At 38.5% G+C, this 17,686-nt stretch overlaps 2 protein-coding genes across 4 annotated transcripts in view; one reads left to right on the top strand and one right to left on the bottom strand.

Moving 5' to 3' along the window:
* Nucleotides 1-630: 630 nt before the first annotated feature.
* Nucleotides 631-17,686, top strand: part of acyp2 (acylphosphatase 2, muscle type) — a 41,489-nt gene continuing 24,433 nt past the window's right edge. The window contains exon 1 of one of the 3 annotated variants that reach the window (XM_066648322.1): nt 631-1,097. The gene's annotated coding sequence lies outside the window, so the exon portion shown is untranslated. Of the gene's footprint in view, nt 1,104-10,412; nt 10,738-17,686 lie in introns of those variants that run through there. The other 2 variants (XM_066648321.1, XM_066648320.1) reach the window with 2 other exon arrangements.
* foxg1b (forkhead box G1b) lies at nt 11,836-13,494 on the bottom strand. The gene has a single exon (XM_066648318.1). The coding sequence runs from the start codon at nt 13,492-13,494 to the stop codon at nt 12,469-12,471; it is 1,026 nt and encodes a 341-aa protein (XP_066504415.1). The 3' UTR covers nt 11,836-12,468.

Here is a 17,686-nt window from a genome sequence, read left to right as displayed (position 1 = left end):
TTATTAATTGGTCCTGAAATAAATTACTTGTATAAAACGCGTTTTGGACGTCCACTGACGTTATCGATTGGTCACCACTTAACTTACTTATTAAGATGGAATTTGGACGTCCATTGACGTTTAAAAGATGTCCTTGACGAACAGACTACATTTAGACCTATTTTGAACGTCCAGGGACGTTCCTTGTTTACTAGGATAGGTGTGATGTGTTCATATATAACATAAATTTGTTTACAGTTTTCTGTGTTTAAAAGTACTTTACACATCACTGTATGTAAATCTGTGCAAACGTTTGGGGAACACCAAACTACACCAAACTACACCAAATATATTCTCATCCTCCAACTGAGAATACACTGTAGTACAGTATGGCATTTATTGGCTAATTTTAGCATATATTTTAACAGAATGGCTTTTGTATGTTTGCACATTTTATGTTCTGTTTTTCATGTTAAATCCATCAGTAAAGAATAAGTACGTTGAACATGTTTTGTGTAAAGAGTGTGTCTTTATTTTCACTTGTAGTAGGCCACAAAGCCGGTAGTTACCGAGTCATAATCTGCAATGTAAACACGCTTGCCCAATGATCGTGTGATTATGGGGCGTTAATGGCGGGCCTGTTGCATTATTAGTTGGTGTGTAGCATTAGCAGGCTAACGCTGGCCTGGCTAGCCTAATTTCTGTGGGCCAGGCCCCCGCCGCTCACAGCTTTACATCCATAATGCAGATGTCTAGAATAAACTGTTATTCTTTGATCAGCGTGATTTGTCACACATGAGCTGTTAGCCCGAGTCCAGGCAGCGTCCAGTGGCGTCGGGCCGAAGTGCTGTGAGTGGGCCACGAGCGGTGCAGGCTTCCCTCCACCGTCACAGGATTACAAGTGTTTGCTTAACCTCCTCACCCCCCTTTTCGGGGCACTCTTCAGACCCTCTCTACCGCCGCAACTTCGGGGAGGCTGAGGCGGCCCTCATCGTTACGCCGATTACTTCGCGAGCCGTCGAGCACGCCAGGAGGGAGCAGGGGCCTTTGTTAGAGACAGCCTCTCAGTGGAGAGTCCGCCCCGCACTGACCGGACCGCAGTCCAGCTACAGCCACATGTGAAAGTTTGAGCTTCTTTTTTTAATCATTATTATTATTCCAAATGAAGATGAGTTTACGGGTAACAAAGTGTAAATATTAGGGCACTGATTTTTTTTTTGTCTGGATAATTTTCCTAGATAATTTCAGCCATAATATTTACATTTAAGGCGTTTGGCAATTTTAATCACGATTCAGATGTAAGCAGCGTTGGTGTTAAGCGTCTTGCCCAAGGACTGTTGTTGTCCGAGCAAATAGTCTGTTGTTTGGGGCAGTGGTGTTGCCCATTAACGCTTTCAGTCTCGGTTTTAGCTTTTTACCGTTATATAAAATGCAGAAATATTATAGAAACGGCATTGTTCTCTGTAAATGTTTACTTTTCATTTAGAAAACCAACACAGCGTGTCATTTTACCACTGCAGATGCAGAATCTCAGCTTATATGATCATACATTGACGTATTTTGAGTATTAATAAATCACTAGTGACTTCAGTCAGACCCCAGTTGAGTTAGTATTTTCCGAGATTATTTTACGAGTCTATGCCACAATTTTTAAATAATTATTATTATTTACATTTAATTACTTTTAATATTTTTGTGGGTAAGGTTTAAAGGCTAAGCAGCAGCGATATGAAAGTGTCACAAATAAATACAGTGGAATTTGAGTTCCTAACTTGTGTTTATTGATAGAAAACATGTTATTTCTTACTAATTGAAGGAATAAGGTTTAAAAGACCGTTGCCGCCCCCCCCCACGGTGTTGGGAAACTCTAATAGGCGTCTTGCCTGTGACGTAGATGGTGGACAACAACTCTAGAAACTGCACTTAATTTAATGCAAAATGAGGAAAAGGTGTGTTGTTTTTGGCTGCAATCATTCAATGTACAGTGGGACATATGTGAAAAAATGGCCCAAAGATCCCACAATATCCAGAAAATTGACTAAATTTGTCCACTTTAAACGGGCACTTTGGAAAGGACCCTCCGCTCACTCCGTTATCTGTAGCTCATTTCACTGGCGCTTTTCCAACAATATGGACATGTAAGGACACCAACGAAAGGTGTTCAAGAGCCTCTGTAACATGGAGGTAAACAGGGTAAGGGTCACTTCGCCTGTTTTAGTTGGTGTTAGTTAACGTTAGCTTGACTCGCTAAACTCGGTGGCTCAGATTATACTCGGCTACGTAGCTGCATTACGGAGGTTTATAGTGTCAGATGAATTCGAGTTCGACTTCGATCACATTTACAAGAATAACGGTACCTCTACATTTGAGTTTAGCTTATTGCTAGGCTATTGTCATGAATAATGTTGGTTATTTAGCTAGATACTGTCATAACAGTCAGTCATAACTGTGTTTTACCGCGGCGTTGTTCAGCTGTTGTCCACCAGTGACGTCACGGTCGCGTTCGAGAATTTCCGTAGCGAGCTCGGGTTTTTCCGTCAATTTAATAAAATTGTCAGTTTTAAAGCAAAGAAAGCTGCTATTTTCATTTTAATTCATACTTATATCTGTCAGTAACTACAATAATGTCCAATATTCATTGGAGGTCCATTAAGTGGTGCTTAGCCTTTAAAATTTTGTGGGTAAAATATTTTACTCTGCTGTAAACAAAATATATCCTCTAAACAAACTTTAATCAAATAAAACTGACACAGTAGTAAACAGTTTCCATCCCACACGACTACTGAAACTACAGCTGAGTAAATTATTCCAGCTCCATCCAGTTGTATTCATAGATTGCATTTTACCACTGGTTTTGTAATAAAATGGCCTCAGAGAGTTCAGGGCCCCCCTGACTGAGCGATTCTGAGGCAACTGCGGCAGGAAAATCTCCCACAGAGCATGAGGGCAAAGACCCAAAATGGGGACCTATCCTCTTCCTGTAATTATAGTACTACATATATAATATATATTATGTTTACTATAATAATTAGCAAGAGAATGTGCCTCCATAAGCAGCACTTAGTTGTTGAGAGGTAGCAGAGAGGGAGACATGGCTAGCTTCTTTTGGTGCTATAGCCCTCAGTGATGGGCACTGTTACACTGCCCACATCTTGGCACAGTGTGGTGTTTGTTGTCAGGCCTGTGGCCAACAAAAGGAATGTGATAAAACATGACCACTGCATTTGGGACAAACAAACAGAGGTTTAATGGCGGTCCTGTGTTCTATAGACGAGCCACACTGGACCACTTCACGCTGCAGAGAAATGTCGAATAGCTTTATCATAAAGACACTGCACACTTACAAAAATGAATGAAGCTAGAAATGGATAGAAGTTTCTGGAATACACATATAGCTTCAGTTAAATTCGTTATTTAATTACTTTTAACAGCCGATAAAGGAATCACAAACTAAATGGCCTTAAACCTTGTGTGTTATGAGACCACAAGGAAGCATTTAACAAGAAACTGATACACTTTAAGATCTTATATATTACAGATATTATACAAATCATGTTACATTCAAGTGTTTAAAGCAACATCACTTGCAGCCAGTATTTTTCTGTGAAAATGAGAGGAAGAAACTGGGGGAAATTATTTTTTAATGGTGAAAAAAATTGCCAAATTATAAAAATGTCACAAAGGAAAAATAGTGATGAATAGCAATAATTCACATGATTTTTCCATATCTATAAAATGCTGGGTTCTGCTAAGAAATGAATGCTAGCCATTGTCTGATTCTCAGAGAGGTGCGAGAAAGGCTTTTCCGCAGCAGCGAATCTCTTTCACTGAGGGTCTTATACCATTGCTGTCTGGATGTTTTTGATTCGTGACATTCCTAAGAGTCATTTCTTTCAGTTTTTGCACTAGATTTTTTGAGAGTGGACGTCTATAATATCCCCTTCAGAAAGATTTAGATTTCACTCTTTTCTGGAGCCGTGCAGTTGAGGAAATGTGATATATTTTGTAAATTTGTTAATGTCAAAATGAACAAGAATAAACCTCCAATAGATTTCCCATTAAATCTCATCAGCAACATCTTTACTGTATGATTTCGTTGATTAATAACTGAACTTACCTGTGGCTAGTTTGGGTTTAGGACTTTTTTTTACTAAAGGCTTCGAATATAAAGACATTGTTATAAATTCTGGCTTTTTTTTTGTTGCCAGAAATAGAAAATATAGGAAGTAAATAATAAAATAAATACCGCTGTAAAAGTGTTTGGACTACAGTGACTGTTAATTACTTTTTTGAATTTGCGATGAAATGTTTCGGACCTTGAAATGTTGGACCCAATGAAGCACCTTACATTCAAACTTCTGCTGAAAATGAAAGAAACTAATAATCACTTGTTGTGGAAATAAAATGCACCCAAAAAGGCCAAAGGTAAACTGACTCCATCTTGGATATTTTACTAATTTGCATTAAAATGTGATGGCACAGGGCCAAGCTATTTTTAAAAGAATGTTTTAAAGGAAAGTAAATTTTTGTCTGAATTTAGATCTAATTTATTATTTATTATATGTAATTTATTTATTTTTGCTCACAAAGATCCACTGAAATGTCCAGGGTTTATTAATATCAACAGCAGCTTGTACGTGTCTTCACGGAGCTACGTGTAACACGTTCTGAATTTATCAAAGAGGGTTCAAAATCTGTAATCACACCCTTTGAAATCAGATAAAATTAGATTACACATATTATCAAATAAATAAATCATTTTAAATTGACACTGAAATGATTATACGACTGAAATAAATGATCTGATTGGCTCTGAAGTTTTCCCTGAGAAATAATATATTAATTAGAAATAATGTGGAAATTCCGAGGCTTTCTTACCATCGAAGTTTCTTGGCTTAAAAATAGTGAGCTGCTTGAAAAACCTGGAAACGTCTTAGAAACCTCCCAGAAACAACCAGTTAATGTCTGCACTCAGAAATGGCTCCACTGTCCAGGGGAGGGTTAAACTCCGCTGATGTGATCTCTCAGGACTGCCCAGCAGTGGACCAACAGCATGTGAGAAAAGAAGCAATAAGAACCTCTAATAACTTACTTTCCCAGTTAAACTGTGGAGACTGAAGCGTAAAATCCCTCTCTCATTACAATCAGAGGAAACTCGACTTTTATTCTGGTTTAAACGGCTTTTTTTTTAAATAAAAATGCAATATATAAACTGCACTTGAATTAAAGCTAACCACAGTTTTCAATATTTATTTTGATCGTCAATAATAATTTCATTAAAAATAAAACATAAACTTGTAAAGCTTTGATGTCATCATGTTTAATGTAGAAATCCTCTATAAAACGTTCATAATCTGCAGATTTTCCTGAAGATTTGTGGTGTATAAAAATGAAATAATGTATTTTATTTAAATATGGGAGAATAATTATAATAATAAAGTAACAAATGACATTATAACTGCTATAAATTACATTACAGTTCTCAATTAATATAAAATATAATCTAGGTAATTTTATTTGTTTTATTTATAAATGAGTCATTTACAGAAAATGTAAAAATAAATAAATAAATATTAAACAAAAATCCTCCAGTTGGAATAATATCACAATGGTTTATTTTATTTATTTGTTTGTTTGTTGGTTTTGAATTAATATTTTTTTATGATTTGCTTAATTAGCTGCAATGTTAATTATAACCTGTAAACAATCCATTGACAGAAGTACATCCTAATACGAATTAATGTCTGTGAAGTACTGTGCAGACACCACCTACTAACTATTAGTTTCCAATGTTAAATGTGTCTGCCATTTTCCTTCTGTAAAAATGCACACTCTTTTCAGGACACGTGCCTTAACTTTTAAAAATGATTCTACAGTGAAACTGAATCTCCAGTTTTGTTGCATATTCGGTGATGTTGAGGTGTGGGCTCTGGGGATGGCCATGTCACTGTTTTAAGAAACTCAGCAGCTTTGCTTTACTTGCTGATATTTTGTTGAAATTATTTTCTTGGTAAGAGGTTCTTTACAACTCCATGTTCTTTCAGACAAATAATTGTTGATTTTTGTTAATACTCGCCATGTATAAACACTGATTATCTGCTGGGGGAAAGTTGGGATCTACCAGGGGTTGTGGTTATTGAATGCCCCACATTTTCAGTGGCCATTTTGAATGAAATGTCTATAGATGGATTTAAAAGCTTGAAGTACCTCCAGTTGATTTATGGAACTGTCATCCAAGCCAGAAGACATTCAGGGACCTTTATATTGAAGAATGTCCCTGAAGTTTGTTTCTGTGTCCTGCCATGTAGCGTGAAGCGCTTGACTTCCTGTCCCTGTAAATTAGTAAAGAGCAACTTACATTCAAAGTTTGCTATAACAGTGACTCTATCCACATACGGCTGAGGGAAGGGTGTACGTTGGACATTAAATAAATCAGAGGAGATGTATTGCATGTTAAGAGGTGGCAGGTTTATGCTTTGGAAAGCTCTGAGTAATTGTTCCTGTCATAAAGGGACTTTGCGTGACAAAGCAGGGGGTTCCTTTAAGGCAACACAGAGCACCTAACAGCGCATGTGCAGAGTTGGCACTGGGAGCGTCTGCTCCAAAAGGGCTTTGGAGGTTAGCCTCGAAGTGTGAGGGTTAAAAACAGACCATTACAGCAGACTTCTAATCCCTTTCCAGTGGAGACGTTACCGTGGGCATGTCTTCTTCTCCTCCTCTTATAGCCAGTAGCTTCAAAATGGTGCAGGAGTCTCTGATGGGACAGGACAAAGTGATAAATAGCATTTGCTTTGGGACTTCAAAGCAAAATTATATTCAAATATTTTTGGAAGTGTAAGTTGCAGGTTCTGAGCTGGGAGTGCGGATTGATCACTTTATATTGAACAATGAGCCTTTTGACTCACAACTTTTTGATCCTTAAAATGATTTCACTAACTGTAAGAAAAATAACCAACAAACTTTAATTATGAAAATCTAATTTCTGAGTCATACATAGCCCCTAATGCAGTATTCAGGAGCTGATTGGAAGGTTGTATATACCACGTGATTAAGTAGTAACCATGACTTCACTGCATTCTTGTGTTTATCCAAAGATCCACCCACTATACACCGAAAGCAATGGAAAATAGTAGTGATTTATGTTTAAATAATGTCTTTTTATCTGATGAAATATATACCAACTGTATTTGGTATTTATGTTTGGGAGAAGAGGTAAAAGATCATGATATGCATCACATAAAAGTATTATCTAGAATCCAGAGTTTACCAGGAGTAAATATATCTTTGTCCATTGTTGCAGCACTCCCCAGTAAACATTTAGCCGTTGATTCAACGTTGAAATAACGTAATGACTGCCGTCTAATCAACGTTCTCTTAAGGTTGAAAATGAAAATTGAAAAGACGTCCAAACACAGACGTTGAAAAGATGACTATTAGACGTATTTTGGACGTCCATTGACGTTATTAATTGGTCCCGAAATAAATTACTTGTATAAAACGCGTTTTGGACGTCCACTGACGTTATCGATTGGTCACCACTAAACTAACTTATTAAGATGGGATTTGGACGTCCACTGACGTTATCGATTGGTCACCACTTAACTAACTTATTAAGATGGGATTTGGACGTCCATTGACGTTTAAAATATGTCCTTGACGGACAGACTACTTTTAGACCTATTTTGAACGTCCAGGGACGTTCCTTGTTTACTGGGTCTACAATTTGTAAGATGGGTATTTCCAAGTTTACAATGCCACACAAGCACAGCGTAAGTACAGAATACAGAATAAAAGTATCTCCTGCTTCAATATATTAAAAAAAAATGGTTCTTTAGTTTTGAATCTGCACTTAACTCAATATTTCCACTGCAGCACTTTCCCCTTTCCACTTTGATCTGAGTGAAACGGACTTTTCTTTACAGGGGTCAGATATTTATGTCTTATTTTACTTTCCAAAATGACAAGCAAATCTACATTGTGTCAATAACAGTGAAATAGTGGTAAGAATAATATGCTTTTGTTCACTATATTTTAGAACAATCTGCATGAATCTGCTCGCCATTAACAGATTTAAAAAAATATTAGACCAAATATTTCCAAACATCATCCAAAATATTTGCAGATGTTTTTCCACCTGAAACCAATCTGAAACATTTTTTTCCATAGTTTTACATAAAAAAATAATAATAGAAATCCTGCACAACTTTAAAAAATAAAGGTTCCATTTTTTGCTGCATATGGTTATTGCAAACAAGTTCTTACATCGTGTAGAGCTTCTTAAAACTCTCTGGTCATCAGCAAAACTGATTCTTTGGAGAACTGTTCATGACATAGTTCATTAGGGCTCACAAAGCGGTCCTTTTCTGGCACCAATCCATTGAATTCCTTTTGGAACCAATGTCTAATGAAGTGTCCCTTCCGTTCCAAAGACAACTATTGATTTTCGTGTTTCTGTATCTCGACTATTGTGTGTCTTCTTGAGGGCAGTGATTGACTGTGAGAGTAAACCCTGTTGTTGACGGTCGGCAGGTTGTAGATCTGAGGACAAGGGATTAGGTGCAGTTTTGTTAGTGGTGACCTCAGGAAGAAAACTTGTGTGTGATTTAGTAGTAACCTCTGGACCCCTAAGCATCTGTCCATTGAAGGAGGGCATTTTTTTTTAGCCCCCCGTGCCACGGCCTGGCTTCAGAATCCTGCTCTCCACAGTTAAGTCTATTCTAACAGAAGACATTTAGGAAGAGGAAGAGCAGCAGATTGGATTAGGGGCATTTCCTACAGCTTATACAACTTCACTGCTGCCATTGTTTGATCGAACGGAAGACTGAGCCAAACCGAGGCCTAGCGCAGAGACTGTGTGTGTGTTTTGATGTCGAAGCTCTAAAAAGGCAAATAGAAATAGTACAAATGTGTAAAATTAAATGTATTAAAGATATATTTGGAATATCAATCTCCACACATCGGCAGTACGTCTGAAAACTCCTTAATGGCAACTTCACAGGAGGGAAATAAAATCTTTGTTTTTTCTAGTAAGAATTAATCTAGTGTAAATTTTTGAAAGTAATTAAACGATAGTAGCATCTCACCAGACTCCTGTGTTCAGACCAAACAGAGAAATGAATTGTGTGTGTGAATAAGCCTTAAAGCATTTTTGTGCACTGTGTAATTGTAATTAAAAATTCAAACATTCTCCTGCTCCTTTGTCGTCTTATATTATCCTGAATATTACGTATAAATACACGACGTTCATGATCGCTAACATCAAAAATCACAGTTTTAAACTCTCTAAACCAAAACTCACACACATTTTTGGATTCAGCATTATCCCAGAGAACAGAACAAATTTAAACAAAACGCAGCGATAAATAAATTCTTCTCAATTTCAAGTCTTCGCCAGTTTATTTATTTTATTTATTTATTTTGAATAAAATTTCAATGATCATTTTTAATACTACACAACAATTACAATAAAACGACAAAAGAGCAGGAGAATGTTTGAATTTTTAATTAAGATGTTTTTTACAAAAACGTTTGTGTGTTTAATCACGTAGTGAAAGTTACTGTTTAAATAAATAAGCATTGTTTTATCTGAAATGTTTGATCTTTGTTTTGTTTGTTTACTTCCAGTTAATGAGCAGCTAGTGTCCAATAAACATCTTCGTTGCTGAAAATATGACTGAAGATGAAATGAGGCCGTTGTGTCTGCGCTGACAACACTGAGCTCAGGAGGTTGTTGTTGTTGGTTTAAAAATAATTGAAAAGTCTGAGCCGTTGAATTAAAGACACCTTGCTGTTTTAGTCTTAAACTGTGTAATAACAAGAGAGTTTGATTATGGTTTATTTGCTAAGTTTGAATTAACCAGCTACAAACCTCAGTCTTGAATTAAATCTAACACCGAATTACTGAACACACACTTCTTCACTGACTGTACGAAGCAGGGGGCCTCTTGTGCAACAGTGTGAAGACCCCAGGACCAAACGACTCATTGGTTGATCTTCTAATTAAAAATAAGTGAACACATCCTTCACAGGGAATTTAAATGAGATAAAATATTTTCCTTTTAAACAATTAATCCATTTGTTGAGTTGAGTGAAATCTAAAAGGCCATATCTTTCCACTATTAATTTTATAAAATTCACAGTTGGTGTGTTTTACAGTGTTCACACATGGGTACGACTGCACAGTATAAGCCCCGTTTGGGTGTATTCTCTGTAGAGGACTTGACCAACTGTGCCCTAACTTTTACACACGGCTGACGAGGCTTCAATGTGTGTTGCTAATATTTCAACAACCAGAAACTAGCAAAAAGTGAGACGGTTTTAAAAGAGCTACTCCCTCCATCAAACTAAGCGCCTCAAGAAAGAGTCTGGGGTTAATACAGAAATATTACAATACTTTATTTCTTTGCTCTGAACCAGGTTCAGCATTTCTCTGTACAGAAAGGTAGTAGCAGTAATAATAATATTAATAATAATAATAATAATACATAACCCAAAACGTCTAGTACAAATGCACATTGAATGGCTACAGGAAGAAGAAAAAAAAATACACATCCTCAAGCTACAGTTTTATAAACTGAGTTTCTCCACAGATAATCAAACCCAGATAATCTGCAGGAAACAGGCTGGAGGTGCAGGGGGTGATGGAGGACACGGTGAGGTGAGCAGATGACAAAACAAAGGACACAACGATGGCCAAAGCAGTGACGGGGCCAATGAAGTCCAGAATATTGCTACTGTGATTAAAAACAACACAAGCAGGTGACCTCTTTGTGGCCTAGCAACGGACACACTGCTGTAACACTGCCCCCTCCTTCTTAAAGTCACAGGTTTAACAGTCAAACAGAGGTCTGTAAAGATGTGGAGGGAGGTATATTCCACAAAGCAGGATTTCTCAGTGTAACATTAAGAAAGGTCTGATTTCAAACGTTTCCAGTCCTCAACTCCCATGCTTTGTGGAACAGCCCCTGGTCAGATGATGTGTTTTGCCGGCGCAGTTCTCGGTGGAAGACACAATGAGACATGGCAGTATTGTTCTGCAGATAGGGGATCAGATATAAAACATACATCATCGACCAAATGTTTTGCACATGCTGCATTTTAACACGTGCAAACAGACACTTTCTATCTGCAGGATTTGACTGAGAATGTCACACAGTAAATAAGCAAAGACATGCCATCTGAGCAGGGGGTGCCAAAACGTTCACACACAGCTGTATCTAATATCACTGACACAAAGTGCAACAGCTTTAAAATAATAATAATAATAATAATAATAAAAAAACACCCTCTGAATTTTCACGCACAAAATCCCAAAGGCCAACTGCGTTCAGTCCCACCCTCAAAAAACCGACGCCCCCTCCTGCTAAATAAGAGGTACATCAGTGGGTAAACATTGCATATTAGCTGATATAGGCTAATACGGAAGCCCAAAACGGCCATGGTTTTGCTTGTATATCGTTTACTGTTTTATATAAAATTATTTATTAATTTTTTTTGTGTGTGTGTGGCCGTATCACAATGATTTTATGAAGACACTGAATAAACAATATTTTTTTTGATTGTCCCCTGAAACTTTTATATTGAAATCTGGATTTTTCATTCAAAAAATAGCATTTTCCCAGGAAAACAGCATTTATGTTCTCAGTAACTTGATAAAACTATCCTATTATCTCAAGAAAACAGCCTTGTTCTCTCAATATCTCCATAAAAGTCTAGTTGTCTCTAGAAACAAACGTTTTTTTCTATATTCCCAATAAAAACGTTATTTCCATAAAACATTTTGTATGTGACGATATTGAAATAAATATTCGGAATTAGAATTAAATTAAAATAAACTCGTGATCGTATTTTTAAAAAAAAAAACTGAAATGCAAAACCATGTCCTTTTAAGGACGCCGTAAGAGCGATATATAATTCACACGTTGCTAAATTCATTGTCAGGACGCAAAAAGACCTGAGTTTTTCTGTTGTCTTCTCCGTTTGTCAAAACCTGAATGAACGTGTTAAGGCGCATTCACAGTATCCGGGACGGGAACGTTCAAAAAATCACGGAGGAGAAGAAGAAGAAGAATCAAGAGCCAGTTACTTAGTGATAATAATATTAAGGACCCCGAGAGGAATCAGACACGTTCTCAACATGTTCAATAAATACAAAAAAAATCGTGGAGTCATTCACAAATAAACTGTAATTTTAAATAATAAGAATGGATAATTAATAATAATAATAATAATAATTCAAATCCTCATAGAAAACCCATATATATTGCCTTTGGCGTGACATCATACTAACGGTACAAAATGACGTCTTCAGGCCTATGTATTTAAATAAGTATAAAAGAAAAAAAAAGGGACAAACATCATTGGACCAAGAGCAGACCCTTGAGGAACGCCACAAGGAGAACTTGCGTGTTTGGTGTTTGCTGCGGAGGGACACGCGAAGGGTCCTCGGAATTTTTATATTTTTCCCGATCCTGTCAACTTGAGGCGGGCTCAGCTGAGGAACGAGCTCGGGGCCACGCGCTTGTGGTGAGCGAGCACTCCAGAAAAACCGCTGGAAAGCGTGGAAGAGAAAGGCGGCAAACTAGTTCTTATAGACTCGGGCGACGACGACGAGGAGCTGCTGGAGATGCCGTATCCCGGTGCGCTTTGGAGGGCTTGATGTTGCTGCTGCGCGCCGGCCACGAAATAGCCGTCGTGCCCCGCTGCGAGCAGTCCAGCCGGGGGCGAGTTGACGCTGTAGCCGCTCAGCACGGGGCGCCCGGCAGTTACGTCCCCGTTGGAGATGCAGTCCGCGCCGGGCAGGAGCGAGCTGTACGCGGCCGCCGCGGCTGCTGCGTGTCCCTGGTTGAGAAAGCCGTGCGCGGAGCCGTTGTAGTGCGGGTGATGGTGGTGGTGATGGAGAGGTAGGAAGGGAGAAAGCTGCCAGTAGAGGGGATTACTCGCGCGTTCTCCGAGCCCGAGCCCCAGAGGCGCAAAGCGGAGCCCTCGCTTCATCACCAGCTTCCCGCGGGAGGTGGCGGAACGCCGCCGCAACTTGCCCGTCGTCCCGCCGATGAAAACGTCGTCGCTGGACGGGTCCAGCATCCAGTAATTCCCTTTGCCCGGGTCGTCGTAGTGGCGCGGGACCTTAACGAAGCACTTGTTCAAGCTCAGGTTGTGGCGGATGGAGTTCTGCCAGCCCTGCTTGTGCTCGCGGTAGTACGGGAAGTTCTTCATGATGAACTCGTAGATGCCGTTAAGCGTCAGCCGCTTCTCCGGGCTCTGGCGGATGGCCATCATGATGAGCGCGTTGTAGCTGAACGGAGGCTTGTCGTGCTTGCCTCCTTTGCCTTGCTGCTGTTGTTGATGTTGTTGCTCTTGCTGCTCGTGCTGCTGCTGCTGCGGCTGCTCCGCTTCTTCCTCGGATCCCTCGCGCTCCGGAGCCTCCTCCTCCTCCAGTTTGGACGGCAGCAGGAGGCTCTGGATGCTGAACGACGTGGACTTGTGGACCATGGTGCGCTCGTGCGGATCTCCCATGCCAAAGTGGGACAACAACAACAACAACAACAACAACAACGGATCCTGAGGAAGTGCGCGAGAGAGCTACGCGCGCCTGCACCGAGGACGCATCGCCGCACGCGTGGCGCAGGACGCAGGAGTCGAGAAATTAGTCATTAAGCAGCATTAGAGGAGGAGGAGGAGGAGCTGGGAATGTGGTGCGAAACTGAGCAGTGTTTTTCTGCTTTCTGCCTTTATCCCGGAGCTCGAGCGCCTGACGTGGCCGCGGGAGGAGGGACGGGGAGATATATATATATCCCCACATTCATTCATTCATTCATTCATTCATATAAACAGGTGTGTACAAATGTGTCGGGAGCCCTCCTGGTTCCAATTAGAGATTCACGTGACATATTATTCCTTGACCGAGGGGTTCCTCTCCTAAAGCAGGTTTAAAGAGCCCATATCATGGAAAACCAGGTTTACACATATTCTGTTCCAATACCTCATTCTGATGGCGTATAACCTATAAACATGGTTAAAGTGTCAGAACATGCCTTTCCTCGCATCCATAGAAACTTAGACCCAGGGATTTAGTTTCTTGTGACGTCACAAACATAAATAAACATTTGCACGTATCCCTCGGTTCAGCCTGTAAAGCAGTTTAGCCCCGCCCATTCATGTTGAAGTCCTAAGGAGTGTTTCAGTTCTGAAATTGCGTTGTAAACGAGGCACAACAGAGGGCACCCAGTAAACAAGGAACGTCCCTGGACGTTCAAAACAGGTCTAAAAGTAGTCTGTCCGTCAAGGACATATTTTAAACGTCAATGGACGTCCAAAATCCATCTTAATAAGTTAGTTAGGTGGTGACCAATCGATGACGTCAGTGGACGTCCAAAACGCGTTTTATACAAGTAATTTATTTCGGGACCAATTAATAACGTCAATGGACGTCCAAAATACGTCTAATAGTCATCTTTTCAATGTCTGTGTTTGGACGTCTTTTCAACTTTCATTTTCAACCTTAAGAGAACGTTGATTAGACGGCAGTCATTACATTGTTTCAACGTTGAATCAATGGCTAAATGTTTACTGGGCAGCCAATCAGAACAGAGCCCGATCAGGAGGCAGCAGGTTAACTGTGTTTACTGTGTTGTGTTGGAACGAGGATGTAAGCCACTTTAATAAGATCCTGTGATGTAGGTATAGTTTGTCAAAGCATCTCCAAAGCAGCAGGTCGTGTGGGGTGTTCATTGTATGTAGTGGATAGTACCTGCCAAAAGTGCTTCAAGGAAGGTCAACTGGGGTAATCTGACATCTTTCACTCAGAGCCATTATTCTGGGCTCCCATGATCCTCTTGTTCTTTTTTTCTGACCACTTTCAGTAGGTACAAACAACTGCATCCTAGGCACCCCACACACGACCTGCTGTTTGAAGGAAACACTATGACGCCAACTGTCGTCTGACCATCACAATTTTAGTCAGTTACTTAAGCTTGCTTGTTTTTCCGGTTACCAACACATCCATCTCAAGAATGGCCTGTTCACTTGCTTCCTAAACCCCACCCCTGGACCGGGGCCACTGTAACGAGATAATAAACGTTATTTATTTCATCTGTCAGTAGTTGTAATCTTATGGGGGTGTAAACATACCCGTACGAAGTGGAAGAACAGGATTAAAAATAATCATTTACTGCGTGTTTGTTGATGTGAGTGAGGTCACAGCGCCTCTAGTGGCTGCGCGTGGAAATAATAAGTTGAAGTTGTTTTTCTCCACCCGTTTTCGAAAACCCCGCTCCGTGCGATATCATTGGCTAATACTGTACACTCGCCCTCAGGCGCCGTCTACAAAAAACAGTCTAGACCCTGTGTGTGCCTCCAGCCAATCATAACAAAGGAGACTAAATAAGACCAGCCAATCACAGCACGAAGAAGCGGGACTTGTCGCAAAATGGGTGGGAAAAAATATAATTGACGTCTATCGCTTTAGAAAGAATTTTTCGAACTGAGGGCGGCGGGCAGTGGACTGAAGGCCTTTATTAGCGCCTCGCTGTTCAGCCGCGTTAGTAATTAAGCGTCAGTAATTAAAAAAAAAAAAAAAAACATTTAGGAGGGTGTTAACACTATAAGCATTTTCACAGTTTCGTTTTTTTTTTTTTTTAGTTTTAGAAATAAAAAGTTAACGTATCGATATTGGTTTATATTCATTTTTTAAAGTAATTTAAATGCTTATTTAATTTATTTAAACAACATGCATTTTGTTACAATTTAAGTTTTTTTTTTATTCATTTATTTATTTTTTTATTTAATATTTATTTTTTTGCGGTTGCTGTTTTTGTTCCGTTTATTTTTTGGTGAGATCCAACATTTATCATCATTTTAATTTATATTTGCACTTTATATTCTCGTGTCCCACCTGATTGTATATGAATATATATATATTTTTTAATAAATTCATTAATTTATTATTTCTCATTTTAGGATAGATATCACTTTTTGATTTAATGTTTTTTTTTTTTTTTGTAGGGAGTGGGTACGTGAAAATTTGTATTTATTCAACTGCATTATATTCACGGTTATTTTAAACGTATCCTAGGAATAATAGTAGCGCGTGCACCTCGTAAATGCGCGCTATGATACGGTTTGAGTCAGAAATGACAGAAAACTATCGCCAAGTGCAATATAATGTTGGTTTAGAAAAAATAAACACATAAAATATTTAAAAATGGATATTATAGACAAATCTCTAGTATTCAGAAATATTAGAAGCCTAAGTTAGATAAAAATAGAAAAATAAACAAACAGTCCGCCTATAAACTCAGTTTATCTCTAAATCAACCAGAGAGTTACTTTTTTGATTAAACGCGTCTAAAATCACAATTATATTTTTGCTTTTACTGTGAATATGATTTTAAGCAACAATAAATACAGCACTGGTCTTAATCAATTTCCCTTTTTTTAAGTGGCATCCCGATAAAAAAAACAATGTAATGAATATAAAATATAATAAATATATACAAATTATTTGAACAAATAAAGCCATCGTAACACAACAACAAAGAGAGGCCTTCCGCGCGTTACATTCGGACTTTGCTAGATTTTTATTAATGAAGGGTTTATATATTCCGTGATTGGATATTACTTCCAGAAGATATTAAACACGCATTTATTAATCACACACACACACACACACACACACACACACACAGAGAATAACCCAAGCTCACTCAAGCTCGTCTCCTTTAACGAGGTAAAGCAGTGGTTCCCGAACAGAAGGAGACCAGGGACAGCGAGGGGTCAGTTAATTTACAAATGGTGCATACAGAGAAAAAAACGCGCCCTTTAGGATTTTCTTTCTTTCTAACATGCCACATTTATCCCACACGTCGGTGCGTGAAAGAAAAAAAATATGTAAATAACTAATAATATAATAACTCACAAAAACGTAATATAAATACGTATCCCAGTAAACATTTAGCCGTTGATTCAACGTTCTCTTAAGGTTGAAAATGAAAGTTGAAAAGACTTCCAAACACAGACATTGAAAAGACGACTATTAGACGTATTTTGGACGTCCATTGACGTTATTAATTGGTCCCGAAATAAATTACTTGTATAAAACGCGTTTTGGACGTCCACTGACGTTATCGATTGGTCACCACTTAACAACTAACTTATAAGACAAAATTTGGACGTCCATTGACGTTTAAAATATGTCCTTGACGGATTACTTTTAGACCTATTTTGAACGTCCAACATACATTTCCACTTTAACACCAACTTAATAATGTAGTAACAGCAATTAACAAAATAAAAAAATAAAGAAAATAAAGAAATAAAAACATTTAGGGTTTTACATTTTTGGAAGGTTATAGTAGGACACTGTATTGTATTTACTGTATTATATTTACAATATTACAATATTGTGTACAGTTCCACTCTCAATTACAGTTTAAATCACAGTGTTTCACAAGGGTCCAAAACACTAATATAATACAGGTTTATAAATAATGTAATGCCTTACCATTGGGTTGATTATTTGCAGTAGTTTATATAAAATCACTGGGTTATTGACCGTGCCAAGTGTGGACTTTTATTATTATTTATTGGGGTTTTTAAATAACAAAAATAAAAAAGGGGAAATTCCCAAAAATGTAATATAAATTCCCTAAAAAGTACTCAACTTTAAACACATTCCCAATAATGTTGCTACTCACTGTGTAATGTGGGG

The sequence above is a fragment of the Hoplias malabaricus genome, chromosome 16 (assembly GCF_029633855.1).
Source record: "Hoplias malabaricus isolate fHopMal1 chromosome 16, fHopMal1.hap1, whole genome shotgun sequence".
NCBI classification, from domain to species: Eukaryota; Metazoa; Chordata; class Actinopteri; order Characiformes; family Erythrinidae; genus Hoplias; species Hoplias malabaricus.
The sequence above is the reverse complement of the archived record's forward strand: the minus strand, read 5'-3'. Positions and strand labels throughout refer to the sequence as shown.